This window comes from Leucopleurus acutus (assembly GCF_964270905.1).
Source record: "Leucopleurus acutus genome assembly, chromosome: 10".
NCBI lineage: Eukaryota > Metazoa > Chordata > Mammalia > Artiodactyla > Delphinidae > Leucopleurus > Leucopleurus acutus.
Genome location: NC_139153.1, coordinates 97,446,844 through 97,464,248, shown reverse-complemented (window position 1 = coordinate 97,464,248; position 17,405 = coordinate 97,446,844). Strand labels below are relative to the sequence as shown.

General features: G+C 40.4%; 1 protein-coding gene across 1 annotated transcript in view; it reads left to right on the top strand.

Annotated features, from left to right (window-relative positions):
- Positions 1 to 7,509: 7,509 nt before the first annotated feature.
- The window catches only part of SYCP2L (synaptonemal complex protein 2 like), a gene marked incomplete at its 5' end in the record, with an annotated part of 63,361 nt that continues 53,465 nt past the window's right edge, over positions 7,510 to 17,405 (top strand). The window contains 6 exons of the mRNA XM_082847438.1: positions 7,510 to 7,614; positions 8,019 to 8,043; positions 12,471 to 12,556; positions 12,667 to 12,755; positions 14,492 to 14,526; positions 15,653 to 15,795. Coding sequence (XP_082703564.1) covers positions 7,510 to 7,614; positions 8,019 to 8,043; positions 12,471 to 12,556; positions 12,667 to 12,755; positions 14,492 to 14,526; positions 15,653 to 15,795 — 483 coding nt within the window. The remainder of the gene's footprint in view (positions 7,615 to 8,018; positions 8,044 to 12,470; positions 12,557 to 12,666; positions 12,756 to 14,491; positions 14,527 to 15,652; positions 15,796 to 17,405) is intronic.

The window sequence follows — 17,405 nt, the reverse complement described above, 5'->3', positions numbered from 1 at the left end:
ATTCAGAACACTTTATATTCACAGCTGGCTCTTCCTTGGCTAGTATTTTGAAATAGTAAAAGTCCATTAATACAAAAGCAAAGGTAAAGGGCTTTGAATTTACTTGGTTTAGATTTAAATAGGTAAATTAATGTAAGTATATTTATGTCATATTTGCCACGAAATGGATATGATGAGTTTTGAAATAAGTATGTATTGTTTTGAATGGACTGGAGGTACAAGGCAGAGATTCTGGTTATATTTTGTTTTGGTTTGATGTAAACAAATATCTTCTGTAAACCTCATGACACGAAATACCCATAGCATCTAGTTATAACACAAGTTGATTTTTTACAAGGATTGTTTGGATTTGAGGGGTCTTGTCTGCTTGCTTCCTTTTTAAAAGAAAACTCCAGTCCAACGTATTTTTGCCACCCTGTTCACATAACAGACAACCAACCTATCAGCCGAAACCGGGCCATAAGTACACATTCTTGTTGGGTTAAAGGAAGCGGGCAGAAAACAAGCAGACTGGATGAAAATGTTTGTTTTTATTTTATTTTGACTGAACACACCGGGGTATGTATTAAAACAAAACAACAAAACACTTCTTTTGTGATATTAGGAATAAACTCACAATTTCGGAGACTAATCTGGTTCCTATGGGGAAAGTTCGATTTCAGTCTATAGCAGTAACAATGGATCACAACCAGCTCTACCAGCCGTTAAAGGTGGAGAGAAAACAGCCGGCTTCCGCACAGGGGACGCCTATCAGTGTAGAATTTCTCCGACAGGTTTACGTCCTTTAAGTAATCGCTTTTCCTAAGGTGCTTGTGCGTGCGCCCAGGTGGCCTGACCTTGATTGCCAGTTAACTCGCGAGCTTTTCTCGCTTCTCAAACACGGGACTCTGGTAGATTTTCAGGGGCGGGTTTATTAATTAGAGTTCCGGGGAAGCTTGGCGTCCGGGAGCCGTGGGCTCCCCGTGCTCTCGCCGCGGCGCATCCTCGCCCGCTCGGGCCTCGGACGGCGGAAGCGCGGGGGCTGAGAGCGGCGCAGCGGCGGGGCGCGTCCTGGTCCGGGTGTGCGCCCCGAGGCGGGTGCGCGGCGGCCTGTCGGGAGCCTCGGGATGCAGCAGGTGAGTGACCTCGAGCGGAGCCGGGCACCCGTCGAGCCCCGGCCTCCTCTCCGCCGTTCTAGGCGGGCGCCAGGGAGCGCGTCCGTCGGCCTCTGGGCTCGGAGCCTCGCTTGCTCGCCCAGAGAGCCGGCGCCGGCTACAATCCCCGGCCGCCGCCGTGGGAAGAGCTCTTCGGGGGCCCTTGGGGCGCTTCACGTCCTCAGGTTTGCTTGGAGTTTATTGGCAGCTTTCTGTGGGTGCATGAAGCAGGGTAGGAACGTGTGGTCCCTCGCTAGTAAAGCGTTCGGAGAAGGGGGAACTGAAATATTGATGTTTGAAGGCGACGAGAGGATTCTTTTTTAAGTTGCTCGGGATGTTTTCCCAGCCCCTTTTCTCCCTCGCTGAGTAGAAAGTGCAATGACGTTAACCCACTCGGGGCCCCAGGTCTACCCCAAGTGCTGGGACCCGCCGCCCAGGGACTGGGGTCGCGGGCTGGGAGGTGGATTGGTACCGTTAGTGATTCTACTTTTCAGCGTTCACTTAATACACTGCTGGTGGGGAAAAAAAACAAGTATGGATTTTGGTGTTTGAATTCATCCTGTTTTTCATATTTATAATGATGATATTGTAAAATATGCTGACATTTAAGGATTGTGGTCAAGTACATATAGGACCGTTAGCCCAAGCTAGATTTTTTTTTAAACCTCTTTGGAAGAGGTTAATAAAATTTTTTAAAATTATTCTTTGATTTTTGGGATAAAGTGAGCAGATGAGATGCTGTTATTTAGCATGTTTGTGAAAACGAGGTTGGTAAATCCACGGATTACTTCTTGAAGAAAACGTGTAACAACCCATTACTCAATGTTTTGTAAATTTTCTTGTTGCTGTTCAATCCTTGAAGTTTCAGTGTTAAGTCCTAGAGTCACTTTTCTTTTTTTTTTTTTTTTTTTTTTTTTTTTTGCGGTACGCGGGCCTCTCACTGTTGTGGCCTCTCCCGCTGCGGAGCACAGGCTCCGGACGCGCAGGCTCAGCGGCCATGGCTCACGGGCCCAGCCGCTCCGCGGCATGTAGGATCCTCCCAGACCGGGGCACGAACCCATGTCCCCCGCATCGGCAGGCGGACTCTCAACCACTGCGCCACCAGGGAAGCCCTAGAGTCACATTTAAAATTCATATAAGTCAGGAACATAAAGCTTAAACTCATGACTGGGCTTGAACGCACTCTGAAAAACTTTATTTTCCAAGCTCTCATTCTAAAAACCGCTCATTAATTCAAAGTCTTTTTTATAGTTGCCATTATAGAGTTTACATTTATTTTTTTGTGATCATTTATTACAGTGATGTTTGCTTCTTGTAAGTTTGTATTTGTCAGAGGCAGTGTTAAAGAAGGTTGGATAAAGCTTTTGGTGTTTTTTTTATTAAAGGTAGTGTCTTAGATCTATAATCACTGGCATGAATGAACGAAAAGCTTTGTTCAGGAAAACAATATGAACCTTTATATTAAAACTTAATGCATTTCTTTGAAATAAAATTTTTTTAAAAATCTCTTTGTACACAGGAGAAGGAAGTCCCTTTGCAGTCTGTTCAGGAAAAGGATGGGAGCGGCATGGCACAGGATGCTTTCTGTGTAAAGATCGAGTTTGTATTCTTTGTGTGCTCTCTCTCGTTCTGTGTTTCCTGGGCTGTCAGCATACTTTTTCCTCCAGTTGCCCAACAAGAGGCAGAAGAATCCTCTTCTCCTGCTTCCCTAATCTCTCACATCCAGTTTATCACCACGTCTTGTCAATTTGCCTTTGATTACCCTACTAATATCCTAATCTGTTTTGTACCTAGCACTGTTCTAGGTGGAGGTAGACAGTATTGAACAAAACAGACACAATTCTTGCTTTCATAGAGCTTTCAGCCTGGCAGAGAGTCAGAGACAGATTAGGAACAAAATAAGGTAGTAGGAAGAAAAGGAACGGGGTGTTGTGATGGAGAATAATTGCTGGGGCAGGGAGGCAGTTGACTAACTTTAGGTCCTGGAAGACCTACTTGAAAAGATGATACTGAAGCTGAGATCTGAGGGGTGACAAGGAGCCAGAATGGTAAGTGGTGGGGAGAAGCAGTGAGGCATAGAACAGCCAGTGCAAAGGCCCTGAGGCAAGGAAGAGCTTGACTTATTCTAGGACTCAGCAGGGCAGTCAGGCAGGAGAAGCTGACAGAGATCAAATCGTGCAGAGCCTTGCAGACCAAGGCAAAGCGTTTGGATTTGTTCTGAGTATAGAGAAGCCAGGCAGAGTTTTAAGTAGGAAGGAGCCTGAACTGCTGAGTCAGAGAATCTGAGTGTGAATCTCAGCTGTGTGATCTCATACAGCCTTGCTATTATTATCCCCAGATAAAGAGTCTAACCGCCAGATTGGTGGTGAGGATTAACACCTGCAGAACACTTAACCCACTTGGCTCAAAAAAGCTTACTGTATGGTAACTTAAAAAACCTGTTTAAATGTTTCGTTTCAAATGCTGTCTCATTATTTAAGTCAATACTAAGAAAAAGTGGAATTTCAGGCTGTATGCAGTAAAATGACTCCTTGCGAAAAGAATACTGTAATTTAGCCTGTAGGACTGGACTGCATTTTAAAAATATCTTTTGTAGCACAGATATTTAAGAATGTATCTGTTATTCAAAAATATATATACACATACACACTTAGAAATAGGTCTTAACAAGCTTTCAGGCAGAAAAGTTCGATTTCATCATGGCAATTTGCATATTAATTGCCTTTAACTGTAATTATTACTGTTGAATCCATTTTCTTCTATTATGATCATTTATGTAACTTAATAAGTGATAATAGGCTTGAATTTTATAGTGTTTAGAATTTCTAACATTACTGAGGATAAAGTCTTTACCCACAGATACCTGTAATTCAGGTGTAGTTTTCCTTAAGTCAGCGGTTCTCGAAGTTAACATGATGAGAATCACCTGACGGCCCTGCTCCCAGAGTTTGACTCCTAACAAGTCCCCAGGTGATGCCCATGCTGCCGGTGGTCCAGGAGCCACATTTTGCCAACTACTGTCTTAAGACAACAAAATCATTGTCTACGTGATTACTGTTCAAGATATAACTCTCTATATTTACCTTCTATTTCTGCACTGAATTATTATTAATAATGATAGAAATAGTACTGTGAAATAAATGTTCTTGGGGAAAAATAGTAATTTTCATACTATCAACTTTCCAGCTTCAGTCACTTATTACTAATGCATTGCATGATGAAGGATTTCAGAAAATAAAAGAATATTTTCGACAGAGAGAGCGCCACGTTCCTCAAAAATATAATAATCTTTTGTTACACCATCTTGACAGATCAATAAATAAGGCAAGTGAGTTGTTTGTTTGGTCTGTAACCAGAATGCCAATGTGTAACTATATGTAAGGTTTTTAACTTAGTGTGGTCTAATCCCAAGGAGCTGGATAAAAATGAATTTCTGTGCGCTTCACTGTTGCTGAAATGTGTTCAGCGATTCTTCATTGATGGCCTCAGAGAAGATGAGCCTTTGCTCATTCAGCAGGGACTGATCCCAAAGATAAGTGTCATCTTTTCATTTTGTATGGATTAAAGAACTAGAGAGGATTCAGTTGCCTAGTTTGGTATTTTATGTTCCTTTGAAATCAAATTTGAAAAGGAATCGGCACCAGTGCTTGTTGCCTACATCCAATCAAAAATTAAGTTCCACATATGTTTCCTGATGTATGGGGTGGGCAGGGCGCTTTGGGGAGTGTACGGGAATAAGTCGGACACAGCCCTCTCCTCCCTTCGACAAGCCAATGCAGTAATAGTATGTTTTTTATTAGTGAATTTAACTTGGAGATATAGGATGGAGAGAGTGGACTGTTACACACTCCCCTATAACTATGTTAATAAACTTTATCAACAACATTGGACCTGGATAAATGATCAAATACTTCCCCTAGCCACAGCCCACTTTCCAACTTTCTAAAATCCTAGCTGAGTCTGAAAAAAATGCCAAAATACTTTTTGCTTATTCTAAGTCACCCCAGTTACGCAATTCTGACCTGTTCTTAATGAATCAGGAGGTAACATCATGCGTGCCTTAATAATGGCATCTGGAAGCAAAGCAGAGTTTGCAAAGTCTCTTGCTGCATTTCTCTTTTTTCATGATAAGATTTACAGCCCTGTGATTGATTATTGGTGAGAACATGAGGGCAGAGGGTGAGCTGGCGGCCATCAAATCTCTGATTTACCCCCTGGACTTTAGTACCTGAAGTTTATCAAGATCAGGTTGGGCAAAGGAAATGTCTGTGTCCTTTTTCACTTTAAAATGCCTCTAATTATGGGGCTGCCCCTCCATGGGGGAGAGAGAGTGAACTCCAGGCTTTCCTAACTTCTCTCAGGAACTTTAAAAGTGTTTGCGGCTAGGGTAGGGGGTGGGTGGGAGTGTAAATCTCAGGGCTGTATTTATGCAAGCCCTGTCTATTTCATTTTGAATTGTATATTTCATTTAGCCCCATCTAACTCCCTGATACACTTAGGCAGATAACAGGAAGCAGGGAAAAAGAGCAAAAACTCCAAAGGAAATGGGGCAGGGATGTCCCAGGGGTACTTTGGAGGCTTAAGCTGATTTGGGGGGATGAATTGGGATCTGCTCCAAACTGAAATTCCTTTTGAGGCTTAAGAATGCCATCCCAAGGTTGAAAGTGTCAGATCAAGTCTCCACTGGAATTTTGAAACCAAACAGGAATTTCCACATCCCACTGGAATGCTTGCTGGTGATGGAAACGCCATAGACATAATTTAAACACATTCTAAAGCACGTACTATTAATTCATGTAGGTTTTGGCCAAGGAGGGTAGATTGATATTATCAAAGTGGATGGGATACAAGATTTTACACTTCAAAAGCCCACTGTGTTTGCCGGCTCAACATGAAGTGTGCTGGGAAGTTATTCTCCATAGAATAAGAATTTCCTACAGAAAGGAACATATTTGGCCCTGTACTTGAAGATCCAGAAGGATTAACTTGTCCTTTACCATATGCTTAATGAGTAACAGCTATTGCATCTGTCAGTAACCATCTGGCTTCTGGCAGTGACGCAGCTGTGAGGGCAGCTGGTGTATGGGTTACCATGTATGATCACGGCACATAAATGGCTTCAGAGTGACCTCCTAGTACAAGTCTTGATCAAGTAATGTGGCATTTTCCCCACTTCTCTGAATCTATACTCAGCCAGTGTACTTTGGTGGGCTAGGAGGGGGACAGGATTTGGGGGCATAAATAGAATAGTGACAGAAATGTATTTAAAAGTATAGAATTTTGAGTATGAACATGGGGAGGGAGGAAATGTCACCTTAGTGGTGAGTTTTGCTGTGTAGAGGGACATTTCTTCCCTCGGGCTGTTGGAGAAAGGTTTGCTTCAGGAGGTGGATGATTCAATCAAATGTAAATATTTGTCTGATTTGAGATAAAAGAAACATTGCCTAGTGACTTCCAAACCTTGCTGTACCTTAGAATCACCTGGAGATGCGCTGCGTGGGTCCCATCACCAGAGATTCTGATTTTCTGGATCCATGATGGGTCCCACGCATCAGGGCATTTCAAAGCTCCCACGTTTTCCTAACGTGCGGCCAAGATGGAGAGCCGATGGGTTTGTCCATGGTCTTCAGCTGGTACCTTGGGTTCCTGGCTATAAAGTGGACAAAGTTTCCAAGGCCCCACTCCTATAGGAGTTGCTCATCACAAACTCATGTCACTAACTTCTTGGTCAACTGATGACTTCTAACTAGGATTTTTTTCTTTTTTCTTTTTTTTGTTAAGAGTGACTAGCCTCAAAAAAGACGGTCCAAAGATGGCCTTCACTTTATTGAATAAGTATGTTCTAGGAAGGTTTATATAAGTTAATTTTAAATCACACCAGTTCTAGCAATGTAATATGAACTTGGATATATGTTCCTATGGGGAAAAAATCTCCAATTAGCTGGAAGCTTTTGACAAAAGGAAGGTGGCCAGGCCTGAGGCATGTGTACTGTACTAGCATACTTCTGGAGCACTTTCTAGAATCTGCACGTCCTTTGGTATTTGATGACTTGTTTTCTGCAGCCTCCCAGGTAACAGGAATTTCTCCTGTGTAGACAAGGCTCATTTATCTCTTAACCACTCACTGCCCCCTTTACAAGCCTTTCTAGTGTTGATCCTGGCAAAGTCTCCAGTTCTTGCTGGTATCTGAGAACTTGTTGCAACTCTGTAGCAGTCTGATTCCATTCTGGAGTGTTCTAGATGGGGGCCTCAGAACCAGGCCTAAGTGAAATGGAAAGGGGTCTTTAAAATTATAGAACTCTGTTGTGAAATTTTATCGAATGAGCAGTAGCTATTCAGTCATAGAGGTTGCATCAGTGTTTCTTCTCTTGTGTACATGGTTTCCTGGTTTGAAAGAACAACAGGATTTTTGACCATGCCAGACCTAGCCTCGGACATATATCTGATTAATGTGACGGAAGACTTTTTTGACACAGCCTTGGTAAGGATGAGGTTGGATGCTTTACTGAGCAGATACCATTGGTAATTTGTAGGAATCTTCAAGTTGTTCATAAAACTTGTGTTTTTCTAAGATGTGGGTTTTACTAAAAGACTCTCATATTTTATTATAAGAAATATTATATGAAATAGTAACAAATGTATATAACCAATGTTATAGAAAAATGAGGTGATTTATTTTCAAATGTATTGTTCACCTGATTGGAGGTGACAGGCTGATTTTAATCAAGTAATTGAAAGTCAAATAGGATTTCTCTAAATTTTTTTTCTACTGTAGTTAAAGTCAACTCCTGCCTGTTAGAGAACTATCAGCATAGCACATTAATGTTATAGATTATAATGCTTTTTAAAAATAATACGAGCTTCACTTTTCTTTCTTTTTATTAGATTATTTCCAGAACTAGTAGTAAAGGTAAGTGTATTATTTACTACTAATTGGCTGTTATTAATAGAATATTAATACCTTTCATTAATAGAATATTCCTGTTTAGAGAAAAGAATATTTATCTAAATGATATATAAAAGTGAAGTGGGTTTAACTATTATATTTGCATTAATTGGCCATCTAATGGTATTCAGATTGTGATGCTGAAATGAATTTTGTTGGAAAGTGTGTCTCATTTGCCTGCGGTGAGTCTTTATTTAGCTGCTCCTGCCACCGTTTGGCCATTTAGCTCCAATCAGGGATGGAGAGCCACTTCCGTCATTCCCAAACAGCAAAAGTTAGCTATTACTGATTTAACTTGGAGCCGATTCTCATGCCTTTCTCTGTCTTTCAAGAGCTCAAAACATAGACAATTTGGAGGTTAGGGCGATGATGTTCGATGTGGCTCATGTTAAAGGTAACCCAACAAACACTTTGAATTATGAAACTGTGGATTCAAAGAGGCACAGAAATCGGGGCCATCTTAAAATGCAAATGTCTGCTCCCTATTGCCCATCTTTTTATTTTTCTTTTGAAAAGCTGTTATTAAATTGACACTACATTCTACAGTGGATGGTATCTTGTAAATTGAGGACATTTAGTACTAGAAGCTTAAGTGTGATGGCGCTTGGTTGATTTTTAAAAAGAGGTCTCCATAATCTAAGTCAGCAGATCCAAATACTTGCAAGTCAGTTTTTTCTGGACTTCATAAGTGATAGTTCCTGTCTCTAAAGTTGGTTGATAAAATACCCAGTGGCAAAAACTACTTTGAATTTTGTAATTTTTAAAAATAAACTTTGATCGATTTACAACAGTGTGTGTACACTGCATATTTGAAAAAAAAAATACATATGAGAGAGATCTGTTGATGCTATAGCTGTTGCCTGGACCACTTAATAGGTTCATATAGTCCCTGCAATCACTTCATTGTCCCAAATGGAGGAAACACTGCTCTAGGTGACTGTATTAGTCAGCTCATGCTGCCATAACAAAATACTATGGGCTGAGTGGCTTAAACAACAGAAACTTATTTTCTCACAGTTCCTGGCTTGCAGAAAGCCACCTTCTTGCTGTGTCTTCACATGGGTAGAGAGTAGGCTGCTCTCTGGCATCCTGTAAAGGCCCTAATCTCATTATGAGGGCCCCACCCTCATGACCTCACCTTACTGTATGTGTTTCATTTTTATGATTCCTTTGTTTTGTGCTTTGCTATATGGATTATATTTTCTTTCACTATTTGCTCCTCTCTAGTGATTTGAATGGCTTATGTCCTAGTTTTATTCTTCTGGTTGTTACTCTTAATTTAATTATCAACATCAACATGAGAGTGCCAAAATGATAGCACCTATTTCTTCTTTATATATGGCAAGGAATTCAACATGTTTTTATTCCTCCTCCATTTTCTGCCCAGATTTATTTAATTTAATCCAGGGTTTTAGTCCTGTATTATATATATATATATATGTCTTTGTAAATAGTATTTGCTCTTTGCCTTGTATTGCAACCTTATTTACAGTAGTTTTTTAGGACTCACTACAAGCTTGTTTATGGCCTGATGTTCTCATTCTTGGGTTCTTTATTCTGCTTTGTCTCCATCTGCTGTAATACATTTTGAAGAGGTTATTAGGGTATGTGGGTGGAACATGGTCAGCGCTTTTTATCATTTAAGAGTGTTCCTGTGGCTTTTATCCAATATAACTCTTGCTTTGCAGAGTCCAGAGTCTCCCCTCAAAACTGTTTCACTGTCTTATATTGAGTGTTGTGAGCACGTGTGCACACGTGTTGTTTTATGTGGTTCTTCATGAGTTGTCTTGAAATCAGATCTTACTTTAGCTTGGGAAATTTTATTCTTTGATAATTTTATCAGTTAGAGCAGGGCTCCTCAACTTTGGCAATATTGGCATTTTGGTCGGGTTGGATGATTCTTTGTTTGGGGGGGCTGTCCTATACATTATAGAATGTTTAGCAGCATCCCTGGCCTTTACCCACTAGACGTCAGTAGCAGTCCCTACTACTCCCCCAGTTGTGACAACATCTCCAAATATTGCAAGAGTGCCATAGGGGAGCAGAAATCACCTCTAGCTGAAAACTGCTGAGTTAAAGTGCTTTCAGTGTATGTAACAGGATATCTAGTTCAAACAGTCTTAAGTGCTAAAGATGACTTAATTTGCTGAAGGAACTAAAAAGTCAGAGGCAGGAAGTTTCAGGAGCAGCTTGGCTGTAGCGAGGCTCTGTTTCTTGCAGTTCTTTCTATTTTGCCTCCTCTGAGTCTTGTCTTTGAGCTCAAGTTGGTCTCCCTTGGTGGTTGCAAGATGGCGGCCAGCAACCAGAGCCGTGCTTCCTGGTTCACATCTGGGGGAGAAATGTTCACTTTCCTCAAGCGGCAGAAGAAAGCCCTAGCTTGGCTCTACTTGTGTCCCCCCACCTCCACCCCCTTAATGAACCGATCACTGTGAAAAGATGAATGGGATGCCCCTGCATCGTTTAAGCCAATGCGGATCCACCCCTGGAGCTAGTTAGTCCCACCCAAGAGCATAATTGTTACATCAGAGAGCAGGTGGGAAAGGATGATGACAGTTACTCTTTCTATTCTCTTCTCTAAGATTATCTATTATTCATCCATTGCATCCTTTTTTTTGTCTTCACATCTTTTTCCCACTCATTTTTTCCTGTGTATTTTGACAGCAATTGCTACTTTTTTTCTTGGAAGCCGATGCTTTAACTAATTCTGCTCTCATTGCTTCCACTATGGACTTCAGTTCTGCTCTCACATCTTTGCTTCCTTGAAACCCGTGGGTGGTGGTGATCTACCTCTGCTCTCAGATTCATTCCTCTCTGCCTTCCTCTCTACTTTGCATAGAACAGTTTCCTGGGCTTTTTAACCAACTGGTTGCCTGCCAGGTTTAGCGAATGACAGGAAATTGGAGGTAGGAAGGCCATTTCTCCCGCTCCCTTCTGCTGAGGTGCTATCTCTGGGAGTGACTGCATAGTTCCTGTGACTCTGGCTTATTTGTGGCTACAGCATTTGCTAGGTGACCTTCATTCCCGGGGTCTGGTAATACCACTTCCTCCCCGTGGCTTTCCAGGGATGTATAGGGGGTGGTAGTGGCTACCTATGTTTTTGTAACTAATTCCCTGTATTAAATTCTCTCAGATTGAAATATCTAGAATGGCTTAGATTTTCATATTACTTCTTTCTTTCTCACTTCTGTGTTCATCTTATACTGTTGCCTTCTCTCACAAATCTAATTTTTTATTTCATAGAATTCACATTCTTTTGAGTTTTGAGATGATAAACCAGATGCTTTTGATTTGGCTTCCCAGCTTTTCTATCATCTTTTATTTCCTGAAGTAAGCATTTTTCAAAGTCACTATTTTGCTACCTCTTAACTTACTATGCTCCTTCCTTTTGCATAGGGCTATGTTTGTTAGTTTCTCTTTACTACTCTTTAAGTGAAAGGGTCCAATGACATCTGATACTTGCTGGTTAACAGAGTGCATAAATGTCTCTAGGGTCCCCTGTTGTCCACCTGGGTCACCTGGGCTCTGTTACAATCTCTCTCTCAAGTTCTAAGCCGGCAGGCAAGTTTTGGGCTCAGCCCCTGGCCGTGTTTCTTGTTTCCAGAAATCATTCAGCAGTATCAATGTGGCTTTTTTGGACTGAAGAGGGATATTTTTAAAATTTCTACTCTCTGATTTGGATTCCCACAATTTCATGAGTTTTATGGGGATTAAAAAGTATGCAGTGTGTGGTTAAAAGAAAAAAAATTCACATATCCAAATTGCACCTCTGAACCTATCAAAGTAATGTTAGGACTTTACCATGAGTTTTTGCAGTGTACACTACCACTGTCATATCTAAACACAATATGCATAAATGAAATAATAATAGTTTATTGTTTAATAAGCATAAAGCATTACCACATACCTTGTTTTGTTACTACGTTCTGACGTAAGTAGCCATTGAAGTTTCTATGATTAAGCTATTTAACAAAGACCAACGCTTTACTTGAAAATTCTTGCTTCTGTTAGCATAAGACCATTATAAAATTTTTCTTTCTATAAAATACACAAATGTAAGAAATGCACAGAAACAGTGGGAAAGTGTGTGCAGGAGCTGCCCTTGCACATCGTTCATTCTGGACAAAAAAGTAGCTTTGCCTGAGATGCAGTGATCACAGACAGTCGCACTTTGCGCGCACTGCTGCTGTTTACCTCAGTGGTCGTCTGTGCCGTGCAAATCGATTGTGGCCTGGGGCGTCTGTAGATCTTGAAGCAGGCTGTGATTTGTCCCTTGCTCAGACTACATCATTTCTGAAATGTTTACTGCCCGTGGCTGTTCTTCCTGCTATGTAGGAGTCCTTTCCTTATTCTTTTTTAGCATCAGTTTGATTCTTTGGAAATTCTGCTTTCAGGAAAAAGTCAGATGTTGGGTTCCTTCATATTTACCTTAGGATTTCTGGTGACAGAAGAGAGTATAAATCGTTTGATCCAGCAGGAGGTGAGTTGCAAATAGTGCTGTTAGCAGTTGCCCTGGACCCCGTGGAGAAGCTCGTGCCCAGGTCTCCGTTTTCTTTCTTCCTTGTGAAAACCTTCCCCAACTCCCAACAGGCACTGAGGACCTTGAACTTCCTTCTGCAAGCTGTACCTCGGGAGGAGAGAAAACAACTTGTCTTGTCGGAAGGCTCGTGTCGTCTTATGTACGTGACCTTGGCCTGATTAGGTGGTGATGTAAGGGCAAAATCTTTCCGGGTTGTGGCACCTCAGTCTTCGTTCTCCTTGGGTGTTTGGGGTTGTTGGGTTGTTTTTTTTTTTTCCCCCATCAAATTTGTGCAGTGAAATGCTTTCTCAGGCTATAGATTATTTTTCATTGTGAATGTGAACCGGATTAGTGACTCATGGGAGAATGTTAAGAGTACAGACTTTGGTGCCAGACCTCAGGCTTCAAATCCTAGTTTGGCCACTTATGCTGGTTGCTCCTCTAGAGCACAGTCTTAGCTCACTACACCTCAGTCTACTCATCTGTAAAATGGAGTCAACGTTAACGCTGATCAATAGAGTTATTGCACAGGTCGAATCAGGCAATCCATTGAAAGCCATTAGCACATTACCTGGTAGAGAGCGAATGCTCAAGGGTTACCAGCTCTTACCTATATCAATAGGGCATGTATAGCTTTTCAAGGGATGGATTTGGGGGTTTTTGGTGACCCACTCACAATTACGTAGTTCCTGGGACATAAAAATTTGGAGAGAAGGTTGTCGTGTGTGACCATGGGCAGCACAACACCAGCACCCTGTTTTGAAATCTGAACCTAAACCTGTGACTGTGTGCTGACCACCAACCAGCGTCGGTGACATCCCTGTGGCACACCGTCATTCGAGGGACATGCAGCCATGACTAGCAAGAGGCAGGGTGGCCCAGTTTATCATAGTGTCGACCTGAAAGACGTGATTGGTGAGCATGGAGCTCATCCTGTTTGTCCATTTCATTTGTCTTTGCAGGATGCAGTGTTTGCTCTTAATTTTTCCTACAAAATATTCATTGAATAGATTAGTTAATCATTACCCTTAGTGGTGTACTTAGATCTGGAGAGAAGCCGACCTGATGTTTGCTCCTAAGTCTTCAAACTAATGCAGTGGTCCTGCCTTACTGTTTGAGTGTTCTAGTCTAGTTCTTGAGTGTTCTGCACTTCAAGTCAAATGTAAAACCTGCAAACATAAAAGTAAGCAGAACTCTCAGTGGTGCTGTTCTAAGGCTTCTATTTAATTGTGACAAATCAATCCATTCATTATGAGAAACTGAACTACTGCAAGATTTCTTAAATCCATTCTTTAGCGTGAGAGTTATTTCAGATATTAAAAAATCAACATCAACACTTGTTAGCACTTAACTGAAATTCTTACGTGAATATGCAATATGGGAGTCTGTGTTAATTACAATAATGTGATAACTTAATCCCATTACATCTCTAACTTAAATTTATCAGTTTTTAAAGTAAGTTCCAAAAGCTTATAAGAAAGACCTACAGCACCTACTGTATCATTTCTTCCAGGTGTCAAACTATGTATAAAAACAAAAGAAAAAGAAAAAGAGGGTATGCATCCTCACAGGCTGGTGAGGTGACTGTAAAATTCCAGGATCTTAGCATTTGATGAAGCCTCAGAGATCATCAAATTATAATTCACTTTACAGAGGGAGAAATAGAACCTCAGAATGTATAGTAGCTCTAGCTTCTTTGTAAAAAGTATATGTAAGTCATTAATATATAAACTTGACAATTTTTCCAAAAAATATGTTTGTGACATTGAGGAAATTTTGACAATGAATTTGAAATACTTTCAAAAATGTACATCTTGGATTAGAATTTTAATGCCAATATAGTAGAGTTTTACTTATGTTCATCTCAGTAAAATGAAATTTATCTAAATGTTTCAGGAAAGACCTTGCAAGGACAATCTTGACTGTGGGTGGTAAGAAGTATTAAGAATTTTAAATGTTAGAATGTTAACTATTGGACATTGGGGGTTTTATGGGTATCTTGGAACTATGGGGAATAAGTTACGGTCAAATTAAAAATAGAAGTTAGGATTTTTATATTTAATTTATGATGAAAGAGTTAAGCATGCTAACTCCATAAAGAATAATTAATGAATATTCCTTTACTCACCAATGAGCGTAGTCAAATTTGATCCTTTTTCCACATTTGCTTCAAATCCTTTTTTAAATAAATCAGAGTTACAGGTAAAGCCCCTGTGTCCACATCCCCATCCAATTCCCCTCGCCATTCGTAGAGGTGATCCTTTGACTTGGATTTGTTTTTCATCTCCAAGAATATTTTTGTACTTTTATGCTGTCTATTCACAAGCAACATACGTTATTGTTTTTGCAAATTTAAGTTTGTGTATCCAGCTGCAACCTGCTTTTTACCTTTAAAATTGTTTGAAATCTAAACATGTCGATATGTGTAGTTTTGTTTATCTGCTGTGAAATACTACAGTTTCTTAGGATTTTATTTTTATAGATGTAGTTCAGGCTGGATAAAGCTGCTTTTTAAACAACTGAGGTATAGTTGATGTATACTATTATATAAGTTACAGGTGTACCATATAGTGATTCACAATTTTTAAAGGTTATACTCAATTTACAGTTATTATAAAATGTTTGCTGTATTCCCCATGTTGTACAATATATCCTTGTAGCTTATTTTATACCTAATACTTTGTGCCTCTTACTCCCCTACTTCTATCTTGCCCCTCCCCCCTAGGGGTAACCACTAGTTTGTTCTATCTGTGAGTCTTGGACAAAGTTGCTTTGGATGAATGTTTTAATATATCTAAAATATAAATTGCAGAAATATCATTTTTTAAAAATTTGTTGTATACTGACCTATCATTTGGATTTCCCCCTACTATTTCTTACAGATGAATTTAAATGATTATAATTGCTCCAGGATATGTCTTTCTGCTTATAACTGTAAGACACAATGCTAGTCTTCTAAGATGGACCTTCTTAGAGCAAATGCTGACCTGTGGAACTCAGTTTTTCTTTTGCTCTGTGCCCAGAATTATCCATGTCTGCCGTATGTTTAATCTCTAGACTATGACCAGCAGGTGGCTCTTTGTGAAGCATTGTGTAGACTGACCATGAAAAAATCAAGGGAAGACTTTGTCCATCAGTGGTTTGAAGATGATACCATTGCTGAGGCTTTCAAAGAAATTAAAGATCGAGAATTTGAGACGGTGAGATTCTTGGTCATGAAAATTCCATTTAATCAATATTTATGAAGCATCCTTTCAGTGGCTTCCTGTATGTTGGGCTCAGGGGAGGATTTTTTTCTTAAATGTGATTAGGTCGCCATTCTTAAACTTCCTGTTTCCCACTTATGTGAAATAACTTGAGGGTAATAGAAACAGAATATTTGTGGACCAGATACCAGCATACAATTAGGACATCTTTACAGGAAACTTAGCCTGGAGCCAGAGCTGTGTGAGTCTGATGGATCCAGTCAGAGACTGGTCATGGAGCGGGAAGTGGTTTTCAACAAACCTTGAAGGGTAGGGAGAGTTGGAGAAGAAAAGAATGTGCATTTGGGCCTTGCAGAGAGTAGCTGGTATGATGACAGGGGGCTGAAGCTGGCATGGGCGCTCTGGTAGCAGAGGAGTATTATGGGGTGCTTGTGTTTTGAGCCCTCCAGCCTTCACAGTTTGGAAGAACAATAATTTTCGGTGTCTTCCATGCAACCCGGCCTCACTGTGATTGTGTCCTCAAGTAGCACAGACGTAGTTTATGGCTTTGCCATATACTCACCTTTATCCTAAAATAGCTAAAATGTTTTCCCTCTCCTTTAAAAAAAGTTCTTAAGATGAGGGTGATTCTGTAGGAAAAGCTAAAATTATTAGTAACAGTGCTCATGTTGAACAAAGCCTTTCTGGTCAAAACTGCTGAGCACTTGGGATTTTATTAAATCCGAACCTTCAAATATATTATGAAATACGTTAAATTTGACTTTAAGCCCGTTGCCAGAACTGCAGTAGTTGTTTAGCCAGGATGCAGTTTGATCTAAGTGGGAATACCATGAGTTGGGTTTGGGTCCCACCTCCCCGACTGATGCGATGTATACATTTTGGCAAAGTAGTTGGCTTTTTATTTTAAAAAAATTTTAATTGAAATATAGTTCATGTACAATGTTATATGTTACAGGTGTACAGTATAGTGATTCACAATTTTTAGAGGTTACAGTTCCATTTATACTTACTATAAAATACTGGTTATATATTCCCTGTGTTGTGCAATATGTCCTTGGAGCTGATAGTTGACTCATGAAGCCTGAGTGTTTTTATCTGTAAAATGGGAATAAGACCAACTTCAGAATTGTGGGAATTAAATGAGAGAAACTAAAAGTGCCTGAGATGTTGTAGACACTCCAGTATTAGTTTCCTTTCCCCTCTGTGTGATTCTCTCATCTGCAGGGAAATTAGGGGAACATAAGACAAAAGTAATTATCCCCTTTCTCAAATCACTTTCCCCCTAGAGCCATCAGCTTCTTAGTGGGACTGCTTTTAGATGAAAGTTCACATTAATGTCCATTTAGTGCTGAATCTAGACATGGAGTGTGAGGACTGTTTGACTACAACAGACAGTCCTTGCTAACGAAAGGGATAAAAGTCTGGATCGGTATCTCTTTGGTTTTAGAAATTTGGGGGTAACAGTCTGCCTCCCTGGTCTCTGTTGGTTGGGAGAACTATAAATGTATTCTTTATTCTTAGAACCTTTAGCGGGAGAGAGATTCCAGGAAGGAGCAGGTTAGAGAACTCCTGATAAGGAAAACCTACAGCGGTTAAGTACACCA